The following is a 25,081-nucleotide window of genomic DNA, read 5'->3' on the forward strand; positions in this document are numbered from 1 at the left end:
AAAAGTTATTTATAATTCAGATCTATATCCAATGTCATTTGTTATCCTTATCTAAGTAGATTAAATATTTTTTAAATAATTTATATCATTTAAATCATATATATGATTATAGATATAAAGCAATTAGAAGAGTGATTTGCACATAATAGAAGCTAGACATGTATTTGTAATTGTTATTTATATCCTCATACTTTTCTCTTCCTCTGGCAATTGTGAAAGACAAACGGAACTCTAGGCTCTGAATTTTATTTTCTATTGTCTGAAATGACAAAGATCATGGGTGACTGTCAACTCAAGCATTGTTTTTGCTTACTGGGAAGAACAAGGTGTTGCTTTAGGGAGTGAAAGTACTGGGAAACATTGTAACAACTGCCATAGCTTCAAAGGACAGTGTGTTTTTTAAATGCACATATACATTATACATTTACTCTCACTTATGTTTTGTTATAAAAGTCCTGAGACATCTTCTGGGCTTTAATCTGCTTATGGATCCAGATGTCAGGGAGATGATAAGACCAAAGATTAGAGAGAAAATATTGTCACAAAGTTGGAAATTATAAGCCTTCTCCAGCTGAATTATGCCCTTGAATTTCAGAACAGGGTCACCTATGGAGGTTATTTTAATTCAGTAAAAAGAATCTTTGGATGAGGAAAACAATAACCCCATCTGTACAAAGGAATAACAGAATTTAAATAGTGTACAAATTTTTACTTATTAATATATTCTCCAATTGCTCATTACCCAAGGCAGCTCAGAAATGATGAAATGACTCCCTTTTTAAGGTCAGGACAGCTACTCTATGTTATATACTTGTTTAATATGAACTTCAATTGTTTTTACTAGAAGGAACAATTAGAAGAGATGCAGCCAGGGGATTTTTTATAACTCCTTTAACGAACACTAAATGATATTTTACTTTTAAAAGGGACCATGGGTGTCCTTGATTGCAACCACGTTCATTAATATAAAAGTTTTCATGCAGTAGGCAGAAAACAATATAAAGAAATCAGAGAAACATCCAAACTGGGAGTTGTAGTTATTATCTGTGCTTAATGAATCAAGCCTACTTACAAATATGCACAATTATTTTTTAATAAAAAAGAAATAAAAGATTTTGCTGGCTTAACCAACGACAGGTAATGATATTAAAAATGACATGAAAGTGGCATGCTGTGTACTGATTCCTGCTGCTTCTTTTCTGACTAGGGATTATCTGAACTGGAAAGGAAAATCCCCATTTCTCCAGCAAGGTACAGGCGGTACGAAACACAGATCCTTCGTTGACACAGTAAATGTCTAATAAAACCACCCTTTCTTCCCATTTGCTCCCATCCTGAGCCACATGCTGTACATTAAATAAAGGACTCAACTTTGTTTCCACTGGGGAAGGACATCACCACCCACTTGACCGCCAAGGAGAAGAGGAGGGCGGTGATCAAGCTCAGGAGGTTGCCTTGGCTGGTGCCAGGTGGGATTGCAGCTCTGTGAAGTTACCTGCGTGGAAAGGTGAATTGCTCATACTTTGGAACACCATGTCTTTCCTCCACCTGTGCTCCTTCAACAGCACAATCTACAGTGAAGTACTTGTCAGGGTGAACAGTGGGGAAGGCTACAGTGCATTGATTAATAAAACATAGAGTGGATGAAGGCTCTTCAACAGAAAACTACCAATGCATAAGAAGCATATTTCTTGGGGCTCAGAAAACAGTACCCACAATTGAAAGCCTCATTTTATTCCGGCCACAGAAACTAGAATCCCTCTTCCCCAAAGCAGGTCATAGAAACCAGAACCTCCTTTCCTCAAAGCCAGCTATAAAACCCAAAATTACTGTGTGTAAAATCTGGCCATAAAGAAATGATCAGACCTACATTGTTTGACTGTAAGTCCAGAAAGAAGGAACATATGCTCAGAGAGGCCAAGAAGAATCTAGACAGACAGCCTTGCTGGGGTTCCCCGCTCAGTCTATTAGAATTAGATCATATACTTTTTGTCCAATCATATTTCTACACAGCTGTCTATAGTTTATTGAACCTAAGCACAAAAATGGACAGTTTCTCTTGTATCTTTGGGTCCTCATTCTGAAGGCCCCCATATAGACACAGTGAATAAATTTTTATGCCTTTTCTCCTGTTAATCAGTCTGCCTCATGTCAGCAATTTCGCAGTGAATCTTTAGGGGGCCAAGGGACTTGGTCCCTACATAGTCTTTCAATATTTGGCAAGAAACCCCAAAACGTGAGGTGTACTTAATGTTTAACAGAAGTTCTGGGAGAAGGCAGCTTTTCATGATGTAGTGAAGGTAAAAACAAGATTGAATGAAGGCGCGCTGGGGCCTCTGTAGAAAAAGACTTGGATTTGAGTAGACTGGGGCTTGAGCTCTGCCTCTCCCACCTTCTAACTGCTTCACCGTGCATGTGTTCCCTGCTCCTCCCCTTCCTCTGCTGTAAAACGGGCATGATAACACCCACCTCGCTGAACCACAAGCAAACAGTGATCTGAGGTATGTGAGAGCTCGGTCAACTCTAAAGCACTATGAAAATGCTTCAGGAAAGTGACAGGAATTTATCCTGGTTACCTGCCTCAGGGAACAGTCAGGAAACTGCAATTTGTTTCCAGTCCTTACATTTGCTTCCCTGGAGCTCCAGGTCTGAAAATTAATTACTGGCTGGCTCCTGATTTGTGAGGGTGGGTGACTGGTTGTCTGCCTGGGCACACTTCAAAGAGCACCACGACATCATCCGCATGGCCGCAGTCACCGCAGTCACCGCGCAGGCAGCCTCCTCTGCTCCCTGGCAGGGGCGGGGGCTGGAACAGGCTGCCGCAGCCTCGCATTGCAGGGCAACAGCTGCCTCCTACTGTTATGGCCCTGGTGGTGGTGCTGGGAGCAGCTGGTGCTGCTACATGTCCTGGTTCTGAGCTCCATTTCCCGGGCCTTGTAGTTGGGCATGGTGGGGGGGGGGGGGGGGAGGAAACACCCCACTGCCCTCCCTGTCTCCTCTATCTCCCCTGGTGCCATCTTCTAGCTCCTTTCCTCCTTCTGTCAATGGGAAGTAAGTTAGATTTCTTTCTTTTTATTTTATTTTATTCATTTCAAAATATTGGGCAGGGGTACAAATATTTTAGGTTACAGGGATCATTTTTGTAATGCTTGAGTCCTGACTATAGGTGTGCCCGTCACCCAAATAGTGTTCATAGAACCCCTTAGGTTTGCTTAGTCCCTTCCCATCCTCTTCCCTCCCCCCGACTGATTTCCACTGAGTTTTACTTCTCTCTGTGTAGACTGATTTCCACTGAGTTTTACTTCTCTCTGCGTACTTGTGTGAGAATGGTCTCCAGTTGTAGTTAAATTTCAATCTCAGCATCCGATCCAGTTGTAGCTTCCTCCCCACCAAGCATACCTAGGGGATGAAACAGTACCTTCTGTACTGTATACCTCCTCTGGGAAGCTGTTCCTGATCTCTTTCCCCTGCCTAAGGCTTGTTTTGAGGTCCCTGTTTCATGTGTCCCTATGCAAACCTTGAACATGGCGCTTACTGCACTGTATGTAACTGTTCTCTTGCTTCTCGCCACAATGTGAGCTCTTCAAAGGAAAGATCCGAGTCTCACTCACCAGTGTCTCTGCAGCACATAGTGCTTGGCACACGGTAGGTAGATGATAAATGACTATTGAACTGAACTGATCAGACCCCACCACGCCCACTGATTTCAATTATACATATGCCAAGAAGGGTCATTTTGAGACCATGATGCAATGAAGATAAACATCTGTCTCCAACCTTCTGATCTCCCTCTTTCTGAATGCCTGTACCCGAGCTCTCCCACCTGTCTGCAAGAAGGGCCAAGGAGAGAACAAAATCAGCAGAACAAAGAGGGGACAATATCGGTCACAAATTGAACTATTCCTTCTTTGTTTTTCATTTCTGTTTTGACCCTTTAAAAGGACCTGAATTACTTTCTACCCGATCAGTAGTTTTTAATCCTGCCTATACATTATAATCACCTAGGACCTTTAATAAATGTATGCCTAGGACTCACTTTGAGCGCAAATATCTGAGGATAGGCTTGGGCATCCGCACTTACTAAAAGCCCCCAAAGTTATTCTTATGCAGAGTGAAGATTAAAAACTGAGTGAGACTCTCATTAATTAATAGCTGCCTTCTTCAACACCATTCATTTATTCAACCCAGTAATCATTAGGCACTTTTTAATGTGTAATTCATTGTGGAATATACAAGGATATACAAGACATGCAGATTTATAATTGAGGAGTACTGGTGTATATTTTGTGTAATATACCATTTATACTGCAGGGTGGTAGAGTCAAATGTCTACAGAGAATTTCCCTCCTGGTCACTCTGCAAAACTCAAATCACTTAAGTAACTTAAATCATTATTGCTTTACCTCCCTGCATGTGCATGCATGTGCGTGTGCATATACACACACACACACACACACACACACACGCACACACACACATACACTCTGCTGGTAATAATACAGAGCAAAATAAGACTCCTATGGTTGACTATCATCAAATTATACCCTTTACAAGGTCGAGAGCTCTCTACCGTATCTCAGATCCCCCCACAGAGTAGAAATCAGTACGTGCTTGTGAGAAATCGGCACCAGCAGAGACTCCTATTAGAAGGCACAGCTTGCGCAGTGGAGCTGCCTATGCCCTAGAGAAGTGCTGAGGACTGGAAATTCCTCCAGCTTCCTGTTATTTGGGAAGGCCCTCGGGGGCTGAGTCAATATCGACAGGTGTGCGAGGGAATGACACCGGGGCTGGGGACAGGATCTGGCAGCCTATTAGCAGCTGCTGGGTTGGAGCTCACTGTTGTTGCTCATTTAGACATTCACGGACACCTCAGTGGCAAATAGGCCACTGGAGCCCTGCAGTCTCACAGAGCAGCCGCGGGAAGAGAGAACCACGCTTGTCAGGAAGGCCCCGCGCACCGAGGGTCACAGAAGAGAAACGGTAGATTTTGGAGCCTACGGTTGTGGGGCAGCTTTCAGGAACAGAAAATTGAGCACTTTAAGGAGTCACAGAGCCATGTAAACATGAAGTCTTGTGGATGAAAGACAGGAAGGAGGGGAGCTGGAGGAGAAGATGATATTAAGCCAAATATTTAAACACTACGGATGAGACAGGGATCAAGCTGAGTTCATTCATTCCTATGCTGGTCGGATATTTATTGAACATCTGTGTGTTCCAGGTGTTGGGGACACAGAGGTGAGCATTCACTCTAATGACAGATCCTGGAGGGATTCAGGGCTATAAAAACAAACAAATAACTAGCACACGTACACTCAGGGTAACATGATAGAAACGGATGGAGGATGGGGAGAGATCACTGTAGTTTGGGCGGTGAAGAAGGCCTTGACCCAAGGAGGTCACGTCTGAGCTGAGATGACGTGGAAAGAGGAACATGAAGATGCGTGTGAAGTGATCCAGGCAGAGGGAACAGCAGCAATAATGGCCCGAGGTAGGAACATGTTTGGAGTTTGCAAAGCTTCAGATAATACCCAGCCCGGAATCGGAGCAAGGGCATGCCAGGAAGAAGTGGAAAAGGCAGCCGGTGATGGTAAGCAAGTGGCCAAGGCTGCGCCTCTGCAAGGTGACATTTCAGGTCCTTCTGTTCTGGTCTGAAAGGGACTGAGGGCTCCTGGGTGAGCTGCCCAGGACACATCCTGACCCAGACAGCCTGTCTGTCTCTGACAGCAGTCCTCCCACCCCCCCAGCTGCAATGACTTCCCGTGCTGGCCTGGCTTTGAGTATTCCAGTCACACAGGGCCTGCTCCTCCCTCCTTTCCCTGGGGGTGATTTCGATAGTCTCTCTACGTGCACAGTGATTTCGAGGCAGGAGATACATGAGGGACCGCAGCAGCATCAGTCAGTGATGCCAACGCCTGACAACTACCAAGACCGAAAAAGTCATATTCCTGAAGTGACTTCATTTATATCGCCATATCCTGACAGAATCTGAGGTCTCTCTTGGTACAGGAACACAATGTCATCTTATATCTATGGGAATGAACAAGAATGGGGCTTATTTTCCTAAGCAAAAAGAAAATATTAACTCCAGACCTAAACTCTGTCTTATTCATTTATGTACTCCCACAATGCCTTGCTTATACTGTATTTCTTTGATTCTAAAACACACACTCTTTCCTCATTTTACCATCTCTGATGTGGCAATGGCATCCTACAATCAATGGTGTCTCACAATTGCTGGGCTGTGAACACACACTTGGTCATAGCTGTTCATGTGTTGATTATAATTGGCATTTAAACTGTGTTGGGAATGGTTATATTACACTTTGGCATTCATAGCAATTCAGCACTTAGAAAGGTACAATAGAGTAGGGAGAGGGTAATTTGATATTTGTGAAGCAAATGTCTTCATTGGAGAAGAGACTGCAATTCCAAATTTTCTTTAAAAGCAGTAACCATGTGCATAATGGGACTGAAGAGAGGAGGAGCTCCACGAATACATGAAGCCATACTATGCTTTGTCACTGTGATCCATGAAAAAGACTGCACATGACACGCCAAGGAACTCAGTAAAGGCAGGAGACATTGACAAAGCATGAAATAGATTTTCTAAATGAAGGAAATGTTAAAGCTGTGTGAGGCTGTTGAGATGAGTTTCTGTGTTGGACAGAATGACCATAAGGCTCTGTGTCACAGTTTAATTGGCAGCATTTTTTTTTTCTTTTTTTAGGAAGGCATAAAGTAACGATGCATCTTATCATAGATGGTATTTTTAGATTCCGTGAAAGAGTGGAACAGAGTGGATGTTTTTGTCTTTGGATATCTAGGGCTGTGCAAATACTAGACCCCACTTGTCACATTGCATTCAAAACGTCTCTGCAGTCCATTTACATGCAACCCAAGATCTGTCCATTTGGAAACTTACACTCCCCATTGTGTCTGCAGCCAAGATAAGCTGAACAAAACATTCTTAGACCAACTACATATCCCTGGTTAGTGAGCTGAATTTAGTCAAAAGTGTCTTTGGAACAGAGGCAGACGATTGTGAAATAAATGGTCTTGATGAAAAATAAGATACTTTTGCTCAGGGAATTATTTTAAATTCGGTTTAAGGAGGTCATCGTGTTTTAATGTCTGATTTTGAAAAACAGGACTAAAGGCTCCGTGGCTTTTTCCTTTAAGGTGCTCTCGGGTCTGCGTGAAAAAGCTGATTGAGAGAGGAGTCAGCTGGAAACAGATAAAATAATTCACACCCCTGCGGTGGGCAAGTTGTCAATCACCATGTGTGAAGCCTGTACATTTCTTTTTCTTCTTTTTTGGGTCTGCAGACATCCTCCTATATCTACTCAAGGATACTGTCTTAAAGATGTGGTTAAGTTCCTTGACGAATAGCGGGTCGATAGCTGAGGATGTGCTGCCCGGCGTGTGGTGGGACAGGAAGGGCACACCTCTGTGCCCCCAACCCCAGGCTGACTGCCTGTTGTACTAGCAGGTTGTAAAGAGAAAAAAGCTTCTGCATGAAAAGATAGCTTTTATGTAGGGTGCAGAATGAGGAAATGTTTTTTGCCCACACAATGGTTTCTCTCAGCCATGGATAGGAATGGCAGTCAGTAGAATCATTTGTTTCAAATGCAAAGAAAAGGTGAGATGCTACGTACTCCTATATATAATTGCTTCTAGACATTTCTACTAGAAATGTGTGATAAGTAGCCTATTTACCATGCCCAAATGGGACTCTTGATTTCTGCCCCTGAATTTTCCCTCCCAAATCTCAGGCCAAAATCATTTGACTTATCCTCAATGCCTTTTATTTCTCTTGCAATCAATACCCAATGCATCAGCTCTGTCTTCATTGCAAATCATGACTCAGATATTCTCACCTTCTTTACCAAAACCACTTTAGTACAAGGCACCACCATCTCTTGCTCTGACTACTGGGACAGTGTCTCAGCCAGATTTCCAGCCTCTGCCCCCTGCGTCTGTTCTTCCCACAGCAGCCAAAGTGAGCCTTTAAAGCATAAACCAAACCACGTCTCTCCTACTCTGATGGCTCGTGCTCACACTTAGGATATTGTTCAGTCCCTCTCCCTGGCTCACAATAACTGGTGCGGGGCATTTGCACGTGCTGTCCCCTCAGCCTGGAATGCTGACCTCTGCAGGACTTATTCCCACCTTTCATTCAGATCTCTGCCCAAATGGTACCTCCTCAAAGAAGTTGTTTCCGGTCACCTTCCTTAAGAGCTAGTCACTTTCTATCCTCTTACCCTGCTTTATGTTTCTTCATAGTAGGTACCGCTATCTGATGTCATATTAGACTTATCTGTTACCTGTTCGTTGTCTGGGGCCCTTTCTAGAATGTAAGCTCCATGAGAGCAGGAACTTTGTCAGTTTTGTTTTGTTTTCCACTGCATTTCTAGAGCCTGGAGCAATGTCTGGTGTTCAATAAATATTTTCATTTAACATACACACTGCATGTGCTTCTTCTTATGTCACAGTCCCAGTTACACACTTTCTAGGCACAGGGGGCCCTCGCCAATGGTTACAGAGTGGTAAGCACTCTGCCCGACACGCCGGCACCGCCAGCTGGCAGCACACCCAGAGGCGGGAGTGAGATGGTGTGCGGGTCACACGTGTGGTTGCCATTCCTGGCCCCCACCGTCCAGCAGGGGAAGTTTATCTCTGACGCCCTTGCCTCCTGGGGCCCATCCAAGTCCAAGTGCAGCCCCTTTTCCACTCTGCCGCCTTACAGCCCGCCCAAGCCTGCTTTCCCTCTGCTGCTGCTTTGTATTTCTAAATTCGTTCTAAACCTCTCCCCTTTCCCCTACTCTTTATTCAAAGCAGCACATCCTGCCCATCTTGGGGAAGTTACTGGTCAGCTGATTATCCGAGCACAGTTCACAGGCAGTGAGACCGACTAATGGGTTTTGCTCTCACTCAGGTGCTGTTTCACTGTAACTTGCTCTCTCTGCTGCAGTCAGTCAGTCGCAAGGAGAAACACGTGAGGGGGATACTCCATTTCTCTATTTACTTTGGGGGGTGGGGGAGCTGCAGGAGAAGGATACTACCTGGGCTCTGCTTACTTACTTTGAGCCTTTCTAACTCACCCTGCCTCTCAGACTTCCAAGGACCAAAGCATGCTGTAGGTCAGGGTGTGGGCTTCTCTTCCTCAGTACAATTTCTGAAAGGAAGTCGATATTTCATTTTTGGCATTTGGGAGGTAGGAAAACAGGCACCCTGTCACTGTTCTCTGTTTTTTTTTCCCCTATGTCTCTGCATGTGTGTGTGTGTATGTGTATCGCGGGTCATTTATACCAGCACACCTCATAAATTGCATCTGTGCTCACCTTGAGCAATGTGCGTTATCCAGCGGCTGCCATGAGGAAGAAACGGAACTACCTAAGGCAGCCACCATGGCAGCCACTGTTGGAAAATTTCTCTGTAGCGTGAGAATATGAGGGAAAAGGCTGTGGGTGTTCATTCTGTTCTTAGAGGTATCTCTGTTTCAAGACCGCCTAGTGCAACTCCTTTCATGGTACGAGACACTCGTGAATATAAAATAGCAGGGATTGGTGGCTTTTCTCACCAAAACTCAACCGGCTGTCTTCAGACACTTCCTCATCTGCAAAATGGGAATGGCCACAGTGCGCCTCTCATAGGGTTCAGGTGGGAGGAATACGTCAGGATAAGTCAGGCACTTAGAACACTCTCTCGCACACAAGTGTCCTTAAGTCAATCAGCAAATATTTATTGGCCACCTCTGGTGTGCTAGGCACTGTGCTAGGAGCTGGGGATACAGGAGTGAGCAAAGTAATCTACGCTCTGGTGGGACAGACAGTGCTTAACAATCATGACAGCAAAGGCACAGCCAGGATCCAAATCCCCGCAGTCTAGCTCAGAGCCCCAGTCTCTGCCGCGATGCCGTAGCATCTCTTCTTCACTGAGAGAGAGAGAACACTGATGACGTGTGACCTGCGAGCCTGGACCTCAGGAATAAAGCTGTAGACCTGACTTGACAGCCAACCTACTTGAAGGTGCTCGCTGAAACCTGTCCAAGAACATGGCATTGGGTAGAGAGGTCTGAAGACAAGATTTTGGGCAAGACTGAAATGTAACGAAGGGGAAGATGGACGAGGAGGTGCTAAAATTCCCATCAGTGTTATTATTGCTACTATGCTCTGTGCCCATCTCGAGGAGTCAACTAACCTAAGGAACCAAATTCAATTAAAAAAAATATTTTTGCATACCTACTCTGAGAAGAGTCCATGTGCAACAAATATTTGAGCAGGGCATGAAAATGATTCTCTGTTAGACAAATACTTCAGAGTTTAATTTTCTAAAATAATTTAGTTTGATGATCAATGAATTCAACGAACAATTTTTCAGCTTTTTATAGATCTAGCAATCCCGTGATCATGCAGTGCGTTTATCATCTAAGTTATTATTCTATAGTTACTGCAAGTTGGTTGAGATGCTGTCCCCAAATTTTCCATACATTTAAATCCCCTTGTAGGTCCTTTATATATAGGTCCTTTTTTTTTTTTTCCTGTGGGCCCCCATTAATCATCTTAGATTTTTTGAGATGGTTTTGATTTCACATATTATGATTAGGGGCTTAAAAGAATGATAAGACCATCCATGATTCTAAAATTCTATCTTTTCTCTAATCAAAACTTTTGTGGAGGATTGTTTGCACACATGGTCCCAATTCTTCATCTTTCCCTATGTCTTAGCCATTTACTGTGTGGATTCCTATCGAGAGTTCAACTGTATCCTCCCCTCCCAAGTTGACACTGAGTTTCCCATGTAGCTTCCTTTGGCCAAGTGTTAGCAGATAGGATGCAACGAGAGGCTTAAAAAGTGCTTGCACATTTTTGTTTCTCTTTGTCTTTGCCATAAGGACATGCTTGTGATAGCATGCCAGAGGATGGGGCACATGGGTCCCAGTTGTCTCAGCTGAGACCATCCCAGATCAGTCAGCTCTCATCCCCCAGCAGGCTGGAGCCAACTGCCGGATATGAGGGAGCCAGCTGCAATCGGAACAAATTTCCAGCCAAGCCCAGCCTAAATTGCTGACCCGCAGACTATGAGTTGGGCTAAAGAAATGCTTACTGCTTTAAGCCACTGCACTTTCAGACAGTTTGTTATATAGCATTGTTGTGGCCATGGGTAAATGATAATGCCTCCCATAAATCTTAGGAACTTGAAAGCTGCCTCTCTAGTTGGCCTCCTTTAAACAAAAATCGAGTGCTTTCTATTTGCAAAGCATTGTGCCAAATGCTTTATTAGATTATTTTATTGAATCCTGACAACAATATTATCTAGAAGATAGATAAGGTTATTATTTGAATTTCAGAGGCAAGGAAATTGAAGCTTATAGAAGGTTAAGTGACTTGCCCAAGGTAGAATCCCAACTACAAGAAACACAGTTGGGATTTAAACCCTGGAAGACCACTTTTAGCACCTGTGCTCTTAACCACTGCTGCTTGCACCATACTCTACTGGTTCCTCCACTCACCTGTTCTGCTTTCCACCTCCACCCTCACTCAGGAAAAGACCCTGTGTTCCAATGTGGGACACAGACACCACTTTTATACTTGGTTTGCCCCTAATATTTCTTTTCTTAACAGTTTATATAGATGGCTATCTTCCTCATTAGTCTGGAAATTATTTTAAAGATAAGGACTGTAAAACATTTATCATATTTTTTCTCATAACTATGATGCATTGTGTATATATATGTGTGCGTGTGTATATATATATACACACGCACACATATATAGACCCTCTCTTTATATAAATATATAGATAGATTGATCCTATATAGATCCTATTCATGTTTTAAGAAATCTATTCTATAAAAACAATCTATAAAAAGGTAAGAAATGCTCTACCAAAGAATATATAAATCTTTAAAAGGACACTGTTATTCAAATTAATCCAGCTGATGCCATGCACAGTACAGAATTTTTCCATTTTGTTAAATAGTTTTAGTTATATGGTGTTTGAATTTGGTGTTTGCTGAATGTTTAACAAAAATAAAACTCTCCTGACTCACTATTTATTAGATTATCTCTAGAAGCAGGGATTAATATAAAACTGACACTGAATAATTTTTGTTTTGTGGTCAGTTTCTGCATTTAAGAATTTGCTTTATGGTTTAGCATTACTTGCCCTGTACTTTAGGTATGCTGCCACCAGGTGGCGGCAGGATGCCAGGCATAAAGTCTTCACAGTAACGAATTCATGTGCTGAGGTTTTTTTCCTTAAGTACAAAAAGAATTTGAGACCACAGATTTCCAATTTAACATATTATATCTCTTTACTAAAATAGCTGAACTTACATACTAAGGCATCCTTAAAATCTTTAAAACAGATATAAATCCTAAGCTACAAAATCATCTACCTCAATATTATTTCTGTTTCCCAGCTTCCTTCTAATCATTGTCATAATGGCTTATACACCACAATGGCTTATACACTACATTGATGATAGTGTTAACCTTTATTATTTACTCTGAATCTTTATTTGTCAATCTTACCACGGCAGCCTCCATGTCAGGTTTCAAAATTCTTAATCATTTTCCTCTGGGAAAAAGACTACTCCGGCATCCCTTTCATCTAAGACAGTAGAGGCTCATCTTTCCAGCATGATCTTGGATCTTACCTTAAGTAAGACCAGAAATATTTCTCTCCCAGAGTAGCATGAATAGTGTTTATTTGCATTTTATGTATGTATTTGCATTTATGGAGGACTTTTTCCTTTTTATTTTCTGCACTGTAGAAGAATCTATTAGACTATTTCTCCTCTCAAAGCTCTTAGAAGCACAGAGGCAGCTTACTCTAATTTAATAGCAATGTAGCTGGATTTTTTTAGCAACAGACTCTTCCCTAAATATCTTAAGAAAAGAATTCTTTAAATAACAAAAATCTTCATGCCATATTAGAAATCTGAGCAAAATGCAGAAAACAACTGATTTTGAGATAATGGATCATGATATATATTTAAAAGGAGCAGTTTTAGTGAAAAGGAAATACTGAGCTACTTCAGAAAGCAGTCATAAGTTCCCACATTTACAGGTCATCAAGCTGAAACTTTGCAACAGATTCTAGAAGGGTTTAGATTTACAGATGATGAACTGAGAATGAATACATCCCTAACCACTGAGCCACTGCCCTGCTCTGCCTCAAGCTCCTCTCATTCAAGATCAAAGAGGTCTGGGGGGCTGAGGGTCAAGGGTCAATGCTCATGCAGTTGAGGGAAGAACACACTAGCAATTCTGTACCTGAGCATTGTCAGAAAAAAAAAATAGGGAGAAATGTTTAGCTTCATCCTGAATGTTGCTACACAAACCTCAGGGCGTTTCTTCCTCTCACATTCACCAAGTCCACGAGTGGAAAGATTTTGAGCAGGACTAATCCATGAGAGTTTGGACAAGGCTGGTAGGGAAAGACGATACCTGTTGGGAAACTTGGGAGGCTGGAAGGGGTTGGAGTTGGAGTGCGGGAGGACAGAAGTTGAGTAGTGATTCCTGGAGACTGGAGTTAGCACATCAAACAGGGCTATCCGTGTGCCCGTGGGGGAGAGAAACAAATAGCCACTAAGCTGTGAAAATCCGCTCCAGAGGACGAGCTCCCAGTCTAGCTCTGGGGGAGAGATTGGAGGGTGGTCAGTAAGAAAAACAGAGAGGCAAAAGAAAATCGAAATAGGGAGAGAAGAGAAAAGGATGGATAATAAAACAGTTCTCATCGGATTTTAAGTCTCACAGGAAACCTATGAAGTCAGCAGGGTGGATATTATTATCTTCTATTTACAAATGAGAAACTGAGTCCCAGAGAGGGTAAGTGACTTTTTTAAGGTCACGTACTGAGTGGTGGATATAGTATTCAAAGTCAAGTGACCTGATTCTAAGCTAGAGATGAAAGGAGACAGGGTGCATTTGAAACTCTGACACACACTGTATGTCCTACCCTTTGCCTGATAAACAGTAAGTCAAGTTTTCAAATAATGGGAGCTAAGCCTTTGAAGGGTCACACTGCAGCAGCGTTAGCCACTGTTGAAAAGCATTTCTGAAATGTTTTCTATTTGCCCTTGTCTCCTCTAAATAGGGACTGTCGTTTACCCTCCTCTTGATACGTGGGGTTATAATTATGAAAATTGACTCTTTATTTATGGACTTCTAATTCAGGGATACCCTCAGGTTCTATAGAGGCATACAGGTTTTTTCTTTAATTTTCAATTTTATTTTTATTCCCCTGCCCAACACTCTCATGGCTACAAATAGCCATGGAGCAGAATGAGTGGACTTTCTCCCTCATGGTCCGCTCTTCCTCAGCGTGTCAGCTTCTGGCCCCTGCCTACTTCTGATCATGTCACTCCCCTTATTTAAAATCTTGAGTGGCTCCCCACTAACTACTGGTTGCTGTGGTTTTCAACCCAGGCTGCACATGACCACCACCGGGGGAGCTTCTAAGAACCCCTGATGCCCAGGTGCCACCGCCAAAGATTTCAATTGTTTAGGCATGGGGCCTCATCCACAGGGGTTAATGTAAACAGCACGGACTTCTGCTTCTGGCCAAGATGGAATAACAGAGAATGGGTTTATCTTCCTACCTGCAATCTAGAAAACACCGATTTTTAAGAGATTAGACGGTGGAGTACTAGAGTGGAGAGAGTTCTGATGTGTATGTGCATTTGAGGAAAATACCTGAAGCCAGATAAAAACCATCTGAAATGGTTTAGTGGGAATAGTGCTTAGAGCCCAAACAGGGCTGGTAATAGTTTACAGACTGGGAAGCCTTGAAGTTCAACTGGCATAGGTCAAGTACTCAGAAGCATCTTGCCTCATTGGTGGGAAAGTATTGGCAATAGAATAAACAATGCTCTGGCCTCGCCTAACACACTTTAAAAGTGAGACCTGCAAGGATCAAAGTGTATCTAAGGAACTTCCCTGTGTCCCAGAACAACACTCAAGACGTTGTATAAAAATACAAGAATATCCAGCACTCAATAAGGTAAAAATTCATAGTGTCTGGCATGCAATGAAATTTACCAATGAGTCACCGAGAGAAAAAAGATTGAAAAGAATGAATAGAACATTGATGAGTTGTGGTCCAACTTTAAAGAGTCTAATATTTATGTATTTGGACTTTCCAAAGCAAAGGAGAGAGAATGGGGAGAACAGAAAACAATATTTTAAGAAATAATGACCAAAAATTTTCCAAAATTGATGAAAACTGTAAATCTCATATTTAAGATGCTCACAAAAACTTTAAACACAAAGAACAAGTAGAAAACTACATAAACTCACATCATAATCACATTGCTGAAATCCAGCGAAAAAGAGACTACTTTAAGTGCAGCCAGAGGAAAAAAAAGACATGTTATATACAGAGGAACAACAATAAAATGGAAGCATATTTCTTGTCAGAAACAATGCAGAAGATAGGATGGCAGACCAACAGCTTTAAAGTACTACTAGTCTAGAATTCTATACCACCACAAAAATATGTTTCAAAAATGAAGGCAAAATAAAATCTTTTTCGGACATACAAAAGCTGAAAGAACTTATCACCAGCAGCCTCACATTATGAAAAAATGCTAAAGGAAGTCCTTCAGGTAGAAGGAAAATGACACCAGATGGAAATATGGATGTACACAAAGGAATGAAGAGCTGTGTTGGCGTCAAGGGTGTGAGACCTGTGTGACAGCTGTACAAGGTCCTGCGCTGAGAAGGGCCCTCTGTGTGGTTTAATGTGCCACTGTCACTGTCCTAAAAATTTTAATAAGTTTTGAACAAGGGACCCCACATTTTCATTTTGTACTGAGCTCCCAAATGACGTTGCTGGTCCCTATGAAGAATAGTTTGTAGTCTGCAGGGGTGGGAGGCAGAGGCTGGAGTGCTGAGCTTGGATCTAACAATCCAGGTCATATATTCAGGCACGTCATGGGGAAAGGGTGGAGGTGACTTCTTTAGAGGAAATGTGGAATGGTTTTGTTTTAATCAGGAGAAGGATGAATGAAATCCATGTGGGCAAAACAACAAACAGATGTCCTCTAAAACGAAAAATTTTTAAGGTAGAAATTTCTGGATAATCAGAACATTATTTTCCTTTTTACACAGAGAGAGGTCAGAAATGGCTATAATCAGATGATTTCAGTTCTTCATGAAGTTCATTTGTCGCTGAGCGCTCAAGATTGTCTCTTCAGGCCAGAGTGCCTTGTTTGTTTTCATTGTGTATGTGTGTGTGCATGTGTGTGTTTTACTAATTCTAGTATCAACATTTTAATATAATACATATTCCATAATTTTTATCCTGAGGCACTGCAAGAATGTAAATTCATTTGAAATCAAAAGAAAAGCTATATTACTTCCAATGAAGTTTTAGCGGTTAAGTGCATTTTATTGGGGTATAATTCTATCTTAGTTTAGGTCAAGGCTCCTAAGTCGAGAGGAGTATAACAGGTGTAGACATGCAAATGCGCTGAAGGATAGTAGAAATAATAATGCCAGACCTAGTCCATCACCAACCTCCATGCCATATATGAAAGGATTAAAAATCACCAGAAAGTGAGTAATTATTTGGAAGAAGACTGTCCATCTTGTATGAGGAAGGAACAAGGGTACTTTTTCAAAAACTTGAGCCAAGTGAGGGAAGCTTCAAGAGACTCCCTGAAAAAGTCTGAGATTTCGATGTGGGGGTAGGGTGGTCGAGTCCAGGGCCTTTACCTGAAATATGCCTGAAAACGTCGAAAGCACAGAGGTTGTGTCTAGCTGCCCTGAAGGCTTTGAGGAGACAACTGTACTGTACAGGGGCATAAATGAAATACTTAAATCCACAGATAATTTATCAAGTTTGCTCTACTCTTGAATACTCCCACCCAGCCATTTAGTTAAAGCCTTTGGCTTTGATTAAAGTTGTTAATATTTGAAGTGTTAACTGAGGGAGCCTCCCTGGTGTGGAAATATGAATATTTCTCATTTATTAATGTCCTGTAGTGAAGGCATAACCTTTTACATAAAATAATTGGTTTAGAAGTGGAATTAGAACTTTCATCCTCCCCATTCCTCCTCTGCAATTTGTGAATTTGCTGATTATTTTTCTTGGTTGTGACCATTAAGTTACCATTTGCCTTTATCCAATATGCATACACACACACACACACACACACACATTCACACAGGATGTGAAAAAATTTTTAGTGAATAAATTTAATTTCAGTTTTAGCAATGAGGGTGGGCTGACAGGAGTATGAGTTGATAATGCTGATTATATAAAAAAATCAAAGCAAGTAATGAGTCTAAATTTGATACTCATAGGATGATATCTCTACAGTATTTAATGCAACTAAAGTTACACTACTAAAGAATTAATGTAAAATTAGAAAGTTTCCTTTGAAAATTATTAGTACATCTCCAAGTGGTTAGATTATTATAAAATTTCCCTGGAAAGGTAGAAATTAAATCAACATTAAATTCAACATTGAAGGGAAAAAGAAAGGAAAGGAATCTGACAGTCCCTAAATGAAAGAGCGATGTAAATACAGTTTCAGCAGCTATTAGGAAAGAAGCAAATGGTCTTCTAATCAATTTACTGTTGTAAAATAATTCCAAATTATTTTCATGGGACACATGAAATAATTTTCATGAGATACCTATGGGTATTGCTACCTTAGTTATTTTAGTTTTTTCTACCCAAAAGTATTTAAAAAACAAACAGCCACTGTAGTTAGATTTTTAAAGCTATTCTTCTATTTACAAGCAGATAGTAAAGCCAGTGAGAAGAAATTAATCATATGTTCTACACTGAGATTCATAAATTAACAAATTAGACAGTGTTCAAATTTATTTGGTCTTACCCAAGTCCCTTAAGTAGGTACACAGTAGTAAAATAAATTAACATTGTTTGTCATAATTTCAATACTTTTTTTGTCTAGAAGATGGATAAGAGGTTATTTGCATTGTTTCTAAGATAGTTATTTTTAATTTCATAATTAAACCATATACATTTCATAGAACTATGACAATATGTAGCCCTTTTATCTAAAATTTCCCCCATGCAGGGCTGTTGAGGTTGTCAATAGTGGTAGAAACTGTTGTTCGCACTTGCTAAAATCATATGCCAGGCCTGAGATGACCTTCTGAATTAAAAAGAAATTCACATACTTGTGCATTGTTGACTAGTCTTTAATTCTCTTAACAAGCCTTTGGATGGGACTATAATTCAAACCAGAGATCCAGCCAGCCAGTAGGAACATTTTGCCTGACAACCTCTCCCAACATATTCATATTTTAACACTAAAATATTGACACAACAATGAGAGTAGTATTAATGATCTTATTTATGTTGTGGCAGACAGAGGAGCAAAACAGAACTATCAATAAAACATCAGCTTCTGAATATGAAGTATAGATTAAAGAATAAAGGAACAATTAATGGCCTATATTTCATTGTCTAAGTGTGGACACACATGGGCCTGTAAAACAGGCAATACTTCATGTCCTAAAAGTTTCCCTGTGCTCTATTTCCACTGCTGACAATGCTGGTACTAAGATTTCCACTAATCTCTCCCATTCCTACCCTTTGTGTAGCTTCATGACCAAAACCCTCTCGGTTTGTTCAAATCACCTTGTTAATCAAAGGCAATAATGTAGTCCACCAACAAAAAGACCTTTGGGGGCTTTTTTTTGAAAGATTAAAATTTCAGCTATATATTTGTACTTTGCAAGTTACAACTTTTTACAGGTTTCATTTTTTCATTGAAATACTTTGAATAAACTCATACTCACTGAGAATATATTAATATTTGTCTTAATACCAAACATATAGCCGTTGTGACACTGAATGCTTACCCAACACTATGTAACGATGCTGAAGTTATTTATAAGCATATCAGCAGTTCATGTTCTCATCCTCTGTTCTCCTCCCCTCCACCAGTAGACCTCTGTATCAAACCTACATTTGCACTTCTCTCTTTACTTTACATAGAACAACATTAGTGGAGTAATTTGGTTTCCTTAAAACTAACCACTCATTACAATGATTCAGGACGTGAACTTCCCTAAAAGGCTTGGCTCTAAATCAAGGTAACTATACACTCCCTTTAGGCTAGAAAACAACAAATTATGGGTTATTATTATAGGATTATTGGACCCATATATTAAAAATGAGACTACCTCATATTTGGGTACATTTCCTCATTAGTTGGGATAAACAAAAGTCTTGAATTTCAGATTAGTCAAAAGCTTTGTTAGCAGAAAGGCACACATTTTGTCTTTTTCTTATTTTAAAACCCAATAAACACAAACCATCTAATGAACTACCCAGTTCTAGTGAGATAAAAATTTTGTTTTCTGATTTCCAACTCTAAAGGTTCAGATCTGTTTTTGTCATAATTATTAAATCCACTGAGTTAAATGACTTGCAGAGCCTCACCACAAAGAGTGTGAATTTTGCTTGTAAAGACGTCACAAGGAACTTTAAATTCAGTAAGTTTACTTTAAGGAAAATACACTAGGCTGGTGGTAGACACAGATGGCATGCTCCAGGCCAGAGGAGTTAAGCCTTAAAATCTAAAAGGTAGTGACTATGTTTTCAAATTTAGATACAATGCTTGTGACAGGCACTTCTTCTTCTTGGATTAAAGTCAGATTGTATTACAGCAAGTGTAGCTAAAGGGAAAACCCTTGAGAGCCAGCACGGGTGGAAAAGACCATTTTTCTGTCTTGAATCAAGGCTGACTGTCCCCATGGGTGGTGATGGATCAGTTCCTGAACCCTGGCAGTAAAGACGGGGCCATCGCTGTCCCTGCAGTAACTGTAGCTGTCCCCAAGGCCCAACTGCAGTCACTAAACAAAGATCTCTAGACCACTGGTACCCCAAACACTATAGAAAGTGAGAGTCTGAACCCACATCTTACACACTAGTTCAGGCATCTGGATTTTCAGAGACATAGAGCCTTACATTGTAAGTGATCCTTGCTTTAAAGAACACATGTTATAATAGAGTCCTATTGGAATCGATTCTTTTCAAGGTGGATTACTGCTAATGCCAGTTAGGTGAGTGACTCATGTGCTACCTACTGTAGATATTTGTTCTTTAGTGAGGAGCAGTATTATTCAGAAGATGTTACATAGGGATGTTGGTCAAGCTGTACCATTAACTCGTTAACTGACATGCAATTCAGCTTGGAAGCTTGTTTGGCTGATCTATGGAAGATACCGTCTTTAAACAAATATCTAAGAGTAGCTATGAGATTCCCTGTGAAGCTCTTGGTAGAGAATTGAAACCTCAGGCTGATGCAGCCAAAAAGCAATACATCTTCAGTTAATTCCGTTACCATACAGACTACGAATGAAAGTAACCAGATGTTTTAAGTCAGACAGTGAGTTTCTTCTGAAATATTATCTTTTGTGACAGGATAAGCAAAATGTTAAAGAGAAGTTACTGATAGCAAATTAGAAGCCAAGAATTGTCTATTTAATGTGATTTTTAGATTCAAGAACAATTTCTGTAAGATATTCTAGAAAAGATATTTTTAAAACAGACTTTTAAAAGCAAAGAATAAGTAGTTACTTATAATAGCCATCATTTGAAATAAGTAATGACGTGTAATATGTAGAAACTGGACCTTGGGAGAGAAAGTGGCATAAAGAGTAGAACAGAGGACTTCTGAAGCAGCAGAAATTTGTTTGCTTTACCTACCAGTTTATGAATGCTTTTCTCCCCCAATCATTAAAATATAAAGCTAAAAACATTCTCTAAAAGATTAAATGATTTCTTATAGTCACTTTTAAAAAGAAATGTTTACAATGCCAAATATAATTCAAATGCATGATCATTTTATGTTATCTTCTCATCTCATTTGTTTATGCCATTAGAAAAAAAAGAAGTAAAAATGAAATGAGAAAAGTATCAAAATCATTTATGATGATTTTGTTGATCTCTTTGGGCTTGAATATATGGCAACATATGTTGGCCAGTTTTTATAGGAAATCTATGCCAAGTATATGAATAAAACAGAGACAACATAAGATTAGACACCAGCTTTAGAAAATGAAATTTTGATATTACAGCAACCTATTTAGTAAGAACAAAAGTAGTCTCTTCAAGGATGGTGTTTATCTATGCAATTAAGGAACAGAGATAAGGAAACATAATAGAGATAGAAAACCAATAAATGATAATTTAAATCTTTAACAGTGAATATGGGCAAAGATCAGAATGGGAGACTATTTGTTATCACATCCATAACCTAAACTGATGAAATTTCATAAAAAGGAAAAAAAAACACAAAGATTCTTGGAAGGTTTTCTTAGATATTGCAAAATACCCTGAGATTTCTCTTTATCTCTTAGTTCCCTACATCAAAACTTCAAAAGACAGTGACTCTGCAGCTTGAAAGATATATATTTAAAACAGAAGGCGTACCTGTAAATCCATGTTGGATGTCCAAACAGTTATAAAAAAAGAAAAAATTACCCACCTGCAATAAAAGTTCCTTTATCAAGGGTTGACTGTGTAAGGAGTCATTAAGAAGCCAACTTACATTAATAAGTTCAACTTCCCAGATTTTTTTCAACAGGTCCATCGATGTGTAGCCATTAATGAGAAAGGCTTTGGTGTAGTCGCCCAGTTCAATGGAATCCAGCCATTCAGCTACAGAGGTCGGATGGTAGCCATCATGACCAATGGGTCTCATCTGTAATTAGGAAAAATCACATTAGGATTAATTTAAACTGTTTACTTTGTATTCCAACAACAGAAAGCATATTTCTTCTTGGGAATTTATCTGATATGAAGCAACAGATCTTCCTGGATAATCAAATAAGGAAAAAGAAAATACTTGATGCACAATTCTAAGTCATTAATAATTTTCATGCTGGACTAGTTTTCAAAAATACACCCAGACATTTCCAATTTAGCTGCTAAATTAACTCCGTATTTGGAAGATCTAAATGTGTCAAACTTCTATTATAGACATTATTGGCATTCTGTTGGATGGAATTGAAAATGATGTCAGCTGGGTGGTATTAAATTCAATGCCGAAGGCACGAGGAAGTGAACTTCCAAAGCATAGATTATAATTCTCGTAGGTACAACACCAAAGCATGTGAAAATACCACATGACTTAAACATTCAAAAGGAATTCATGCTTATGCAAGACATGTATTGTAGGTAGTGCAAACATGCCGGAGAAACATACTGCCGGGGTGAACCAGTGAAGAAGAGGCTTTTGGGTGTTTTAGGACCATGTGTTCTGTATCGACTCTACAGTATGTCAGACATGAGTAGAGAGCTGGCTGGCAGACAGCCTCCTATTTTTTGTCAGCTATATACAGATTTTTTTAAAAATACTTCAGAAGAACAAAGAAGTGTGACAGCAACATAATGTTTCTGAGTTTAAATTGGAGTGTGAAAGTAATTTAAGCAAGAGGAACTTCTGGGTTTAAAATTTTGTATGGATTATTCTAGTCTTTTAGCTTTTATTTGAAATTTTAGCTGAATTTGTGGTTGTTGGTTTTTGAAGTGATTCACTTCTAAAACTTGAGCTGCTTTGCCTGTCATACCATACATCTAATACTTCAGTTATTAAGGACAGCCCGCACCTCATTGACCGGATGTGAGCCTTCACTGAAATTCATGATGGGAACTGCAAAACTGGGCAAAACACAGCATAGATTTTCCTCTTCCTTCAGATTTAAGGAGATAAATATTAATGGAAATCTATATGATTCTGATTTGTGAGCAGAGAAAAGATTAGCCTGGGTACCAGGGATTCAGATATTAATCTTAAACATGTTAAGCTTTCTGTCACTATGCAGAGTTCTCATTTTTGAGATTCTCCTTACTCCTTCATTTTTAAGTTACTTTTTCTCCTTTACTCTTTCCTGTTGTTCTACTCCCTAGTTTCCATTTTGTGGTTTAAATGTCCTCTATTGGAAAGTTACAGTGCAATTCATTATTTGCATTAGAGTCTGAATGGCATCAGACTTTTGTATTTCATTTTTACATCAACTGACCCATTTTAGCTACTCATTAAATGTTTGTTCATGTAACACTTAACTCAGTATCTCTTACACAGTAGCTACAAATGTAAATGACAACTTGAGGTTTGCAAAATGAAGTTTAGTGGCATTCACAAATAACTGGATGTGATATATGTGTACAATTGGAGACTAGGACCCAAAGAGGAGGCTCATATTCTGTAGAGAGTTACAAAAATGTTGGGGCTAAATTCATTCTCCAGGACCTGTTTAGAGGTGGTTGAACTAACTGCTAACCACACCAATCGCTCCAGCCCCATAAAGAAAAAAGGAAGAAAGGGAAAGAAGGAAGGAAGAGAGAATCATTGGAGTTGAAATTAATAGCCTATCAGGGAGGTCTTGCTGGTAGCCCACCCAAGAAGCTGATCATCCCAGCAGTAGATACTAGTGACAAGCTTATGGTGTCTTCCTGACTCCATTTGGGGAAGAGTCAGTTGTCCCATACCAGAGGACTGTGAAATGGGGTTCCCACAGGTTGCCTCCAAGCACTCGTATGTCTCTCCTTTGAGAGATCAGCAGCCACCTGCCACACAGAGGTTGTGGATGGTCAGTGTTAGCCAAAGAATCAGGGAACCCACAAGAGGACTGCAAGGCAAATGTATTAATAGTTAAGTATGAAGAAGTTTGCCTGTCCCCAAATCCCTTCTTCTTGTCCCAATGCCAGAGAATTTAGGATCATAAAGAAGAGAGGTACCAGTGCCTTTGGGGAAGCCTAAATTTGGGGTGGGGGATGTGAAGAAAATAAAACTGGAGGTTTAAAATGGATTGGAGCTAAGTTTCCAAAATATTACATGATTGAAAAGTTACTGTATGTGTCTGACATGATATTAAGAAATAGTAAGGAGAGAGTCAATTGAGGTCAATTGGTTGAAGGCGATGATTGGAATACAAAAAGCCAACTACTATCACATCAGCATCTCACAGAATGCAACTTCTCTGTGGTCTGATTACTCTTACAAGGCAAGTTCTCCTGGACCAACCTTAAAGAGGTAAGAGGGAGGGAAATACATAGCGGGAGGATGAAGGACAGGGGCAGGGTAGAGAGCAAAACTGAAGACCCTGGAAACAGGTATGCTGACTTGTGCAGGGGCAGTATTCATCCATCCACGCATTCAATAAGTATTTAATCAGTGCCTATTCTGACGAATGTTGTCGCAATAGTAGAGAACAAAAGAGTCATAGTCTCTCCCTCATGGAAATTATAATTCTTAATTAAAATATATGAACAGATGACCAATAAATTATGAAGGCTCTCCATACCTGAAGAGAGGAAACCATTAGAGCCGAATGAAGTTACAAAATTAACTTGACGCATATTTAACGATATGCAGAATGGTTACTGTGCTGCACAATAATTTCTTCCAAAGCAATTCTCCCATCTGTTCCTTTATTTCTGTTCCTACTGCCACTCCCCTGTTTAGGTTCTTGTTAGTGCTTACAAAAACGAATGCAATAGTCTTCCACATGGCCTCACACCTTTGGTCCAGCTTATATCTTGCTACTACATTAGTCTTCCTACAAGCTAGACTCTGAAGTCAACCCTTGTATAAAAATGTGTAGTGACTCCTTCTTGAGAGAAGTCTAAATGTCCTACTCCAGCATTCAAGGCGAATTGAGATCAGCTTAATCTCCTACGATGTTGCTAATTGTACCCAATGAATGCGATTAGACATGTGTATGTCCAAACAGCACAGTAAATTGCTAGCCCTTCCTTGAACATGAACTGCACTAGATCTGGTCATATCTTTGCTGATAGAATTTTCCATGCTTGGAATGCTTTTGCCCCAATTTCTGGAGTGATTTCTCCAGGACTGCCTTCTCTTCTCGAGCTCTGAGAAACAAATTTCTAAACATTTGTAGGACATCTCACACAGATGTGTAGGTATCACCAACATAAGTCAAAAACAAATTTATCTTCAGCTCAAAATCTGGCTCTCCCACTTTGTTTCCCATCTCAGTTAATGGGGGAACTATCACTCCCTCGCCCACAATAGAAGCTTAGGAGTTATCCGACTTTCCTCTTTCTGTTTATCATCATA

The 25,081-nt window shown here is 40.2% G+C and overlaps 1 protein-coding gene across 27 annotated transcripts in view; it reads right to left on the reverse strand.

Annotated features, from left to right (window-relative positions):
- ANKS1B (ankyrin repeat and sterile alpha motif domain containing 1B) overlaps positions 1 to 25,081 on the reverse strand; it is a 967,677-nt gene that overhangs the window by 251,665 nt on the left and 690,931 nt on the right. For all 27 annotated transcript variants that reach the window (XM_069490549.1, XM_069490550.1, XM_069490553.1 and 24 more), the window contains one exon: positions 21,545 to 21,697. In XM_069490549.1, coding sequence (XP_069346650.1) covers positions 21,545 to 21,697 — 153 coding nt within the window. The remainder of the gene's footprint in view (positions 1 to 21,544; positions 21,698 to 25,081) is intronic.

Source organism: Eulemur rufifrons, chromosome 16 (assembly GCF_041146395.1).
Source record: "Eulemur rufifrons isolate Redbay chromosome 16, OSU_ERuf_1, whole genome shotgun sequence".
NCBI lineage: Eukaryota > Metazoa > Chordata > Mammalia > Primates > Lemuridae > Eulemur > Eulemur rufifrons.